Below are 3562 nucleotides of genomic sequence, written 5' to 3'. Positions count from 1 at the left end.
TAATCGAATTCTGGCGGTGGCGAGGCCCAAGATGTGAACAACGAAGGAGGTTCCGCACCTTTCAGTGCGGAAATTTTCAAGGGCCTGGGCTTTTTTTAAAAGCATCTTTTGATCGTCCAAGAGGTTTCTCGGCAGAGATGTTGTCCAATACACAATCTCCATTGAATATTCCAGTGGTTACTCCAAGCGTCGAACACTCGCCAACCTCTAAACGATTTTCTGATAGGGTTTCATTACTTAATGGACCTTAAAGAGCGGTGAGGGGTAGTGGTTTGCTACCGCCGCGGTCCAGGTAGAGGGTCACGAAAGAGACGTGGCCTCTTCTTCATCCGTTACATTACAGCGATACGTCTCTGGGTTGTTATTGGAAGGACTGAATTACCTTCGAGATACTTCACAAGCTAATTTTGATTCCAGCAACGGTGTCCTTGTAGCCATGACGAGAAAGCTTCTATATTAGATGTCTTGTCCTTGAGTACTTATGTGTACATTCACAAGACATAACGTATTGAAAAAGAAAAATCAACCGTGAATTATCGTCAAGATCAAGCTTCATTTGTTGGGAAAGAATGTCAATTTAGGATTATTACAATGATTTACGTTTAAATTTTCCACGAATTGCACTTCGGTACAAACAAAATCCTTAACATTGATGTGAGGGAAAAGTTGCTGACGTAATAGGCTGATATTTGATTGAGCTCCCGCATAATATCCAAGACAACTTTGGGACTTCCTACTGAATAAATATGTGGTAAATGAAAAAAAAAAGTTGCCTTCAAAATAAGATTATTAGCTCCCATTTTAATATGTCACTTACCCAGAAAGGACCAACTAGAATCAAGTTGATAGGCACTAATAACCACCGAATTTTTAGGTATGACCTGTCATTGGCCAATCAAGGATTTAGCCTTATGGTGAATTTCAGCTGGTACAAATAGTCATGATCGATCAAGACTTGAATATAGTCAATGGAAACTTCAGACTGTTGCCATCATATTATACCACCTTCCATTACTTTTCAAATGACAGAACATGACGTCAGCAACAACGTGCAGTAATCTTAAGTCTTGACTTCTTTCACAGCTTCGCACGATGCTATCACATCACATAGAAAGTGCGAAAACGATGCTTGGTTCTGTCGTTTATCTTTTGTATTAATTGAAACTGCAGTGTTCTATTTAAGAAAAAATTATAGAATGAATACGTCTAAGCACAGAAACAACAACAGCAAAAAAAGATAGCAATGCGTCTGTGGCAATACAGGAACAATACAGGATTTGGTCTTTATTGTCATTTCTCTTTCTTGCTCTCCAATATTTTCACAGATATCTGAAGGAGACGGGAACAGATGGAACAATGAATTGGACCAGTCCTTCTCCAAGCTCCTCGGCCCTGATCGAGGATGCCCTTACCAGCGATGAAATCGCAAATAGCACTCTGGGGGCGATGGACGATCAGCCACAGTTCGTGCAAACGATCACCCTGGAGGTCCTGCAGCTCTACATCTACTCCTATGTCGACAAGCTCCTCGTCACGGTAGCCATGCCGATCATATTCATCATCGGCGTCATCGGCAACACGTCCGTGATCGTGGTCTTCTTCCGAATCAAGACCATGCGAACGGTGACCAATCACTACCTGATCAACCTTGCCATCGCGGATCTGCTCTTCTTCCTCTCGGCCGTGCCGCAATTCTGGATTCTCTACGCGTCGAGCCCCGTGTTCGCAGACTACAAGAACATCAGCCTCCCTTACTGCAAGTTTTCGATGTTTGGAACGGACGTCGGTATCATTGTGTCGGGACTGACTGTAATCTTGGTAACGCTGGAGCGCTACGTCGCCATATGTTGGCCACACAAGTTCAAGCAGTTGAGCACGAGACCTCGCGCCATATTGGTTTGTGGCCTGATATGGCTCTTCACTTCCCTCTACAAAATTCCGACCCTCGTATTTAGTAATCTATACACAATCACTCTGATCTGGCCCGAAACGAATATAACCAAATACGAGGAATATCCCAGGACTAAAGTAGAATGTTCGTACTGCCTACCGAGGGCACATAAGCCTTGCGATCGTTTCCGATTCTCGTTGACAGTGGACCAGTTCCTTCTTCTTATGGTCATACCTGTCACAATGGTTCTCTATACCTTGATAGTGCTCCAGCTACAGCGCCTTACCAAGACTTCGTCTCTGCGTGGGTCGGCCGGGAGTTCCTCTACGCGAATGAAGAAACAGGTTGTGCGCATGCTCATTGTTACAATTACCGTGTACATAATCTGTATAACACCGTTTCGTCTGCTCAACCTCTTCGACATCTACCAGTACATGCTTCCGGCAAACATCACGTGGGTACTCGTCAACACGGCGCGAATCATGATGTACACCAATTCAGCGGTTAATCCCATTATCTATAATATCATGAGCGACCGTTATCGACACGCGTTCCGCGATACATTCCTGTGCTGTATTCCTGGATACATGAACGTAAACGGGGAAGCATCGAGTGACAGAAAATCAAAGTACACAAACAATGCGAGCACTAGGTTTGAATACGAGAGGTCGACGAGATAGATCACTGGTAGCACAGCGCGATTAACTCCCTGTTGCCAGCGTGTTTCGCCTCGCCGATTCTTCTACTGTTGTCAAGGGAATGTCGGATCTCTCCTTCTTCCGCAGAAAGTTCCTATTTGGATCTATTGCCATCAGGGCGAGAGAATGATACAAACCCTATTGTGTGACGTCATTTTCAATGTAATCTATGCGGATGATAACGTACTGTGCATTGTCATGGATACAAACTATCAAAATGTACTGTCATAATGTGACACGAAACTTCATGTTTTGGGAGGTCGTCAAACTAATAATATTATCAATACGCACACGAGATGAGAATGTTGAGAGGTTTGCTCAGGAAGTGATTTTGCAGACATCACGTGACGGACGGAATGGATGATTTCTAGGCGTCTGATACTAGGATTAATGCCAAGAGATTAAGTAACCATCATTTATGCCAAATATAGAAATAAAGAGGCAAAAATCTGAATCATGTATAAAATGTTAAACCACCCCATCAAGAATCATTTCTCCGGGCATTTTTATTATCGTGAACAACAAGGTGCGAAGAAATCAACTAATGACCACAAATATCAAAGGTGAATGTTTTACTTAAGAATCCAGCGAAGGTGTAATGCAATCAGTCCAACCACAGTGGACAAACCCTTGACGTGTGTCTTGCACGGACATAATAAGACATCGGGAGAAGAGACGCATTTTGTAATCCCCGCCCCGGGCACATCATCACAAACGGAATTCCCTCAATCTCAGAGCCATCATCGTTTCGGTCTCATATTGGGCAGTAAGGTCGGAGGGCCATCGATCCGGGAATAAAATCAACAGGTCCATAGGTCCAGGGAAGAGGAAGAGACAACGTAGCTGGTTCTTTTCTCGCGCATTTAGCATTGGGGAAAACATGGATGGGGGGGGGGGGGGTAGAAAAGAAGAAAGGATATGCATTTTCGATCGCAGGTGGTCGTCTAGTGGCGAAGGTAGATTGACGGGGAAG

The 3562-nt window shown here is 44.0% G+C and overlaps 1 protein-coding gene across 1 annotated transcript; it reads left to right on the top strand.

The window, feature by feature from the left end:
• Nucleotides 1-1356: 1356 nt before the first annotated feature.
• Nucleotides 1357-2571, top strand: LOC139720346 (neuromedin-U receptor 2-like). Its single transcript, XM_071631709.1, has one exon. It carries the CDS (start codon nucleotides 1357-1359, stop codon nucleotides 2569-2571), a length of 1215 nt encoding a protein of 404 aa, XP_071487810.1.
• The last annotated feature ends 991 nt before the right edge of the window (nucleotides 2572-3562 follow it).

This window comes from Diadema antillarum, unplaced genomic scaffold (assembly GCF_040938485.1).
Source record: "Diadema antillarum isolate AM-2024a unplaced genomic scaffold, OU_Dant_1.0 scf00000127, whole genome shotgun sequence".
NCBI lineage: Eukaryota > Metazoa > Echinodermata > Echinoidea > Diadematoida > Diadematidae > Diadema > Diadema antillarum.
The sequence above is the reverse complement of the archived record's forward strand: the minus strand, read 5'-3'. Positions and strand labels throughout refer to the sequence as shown.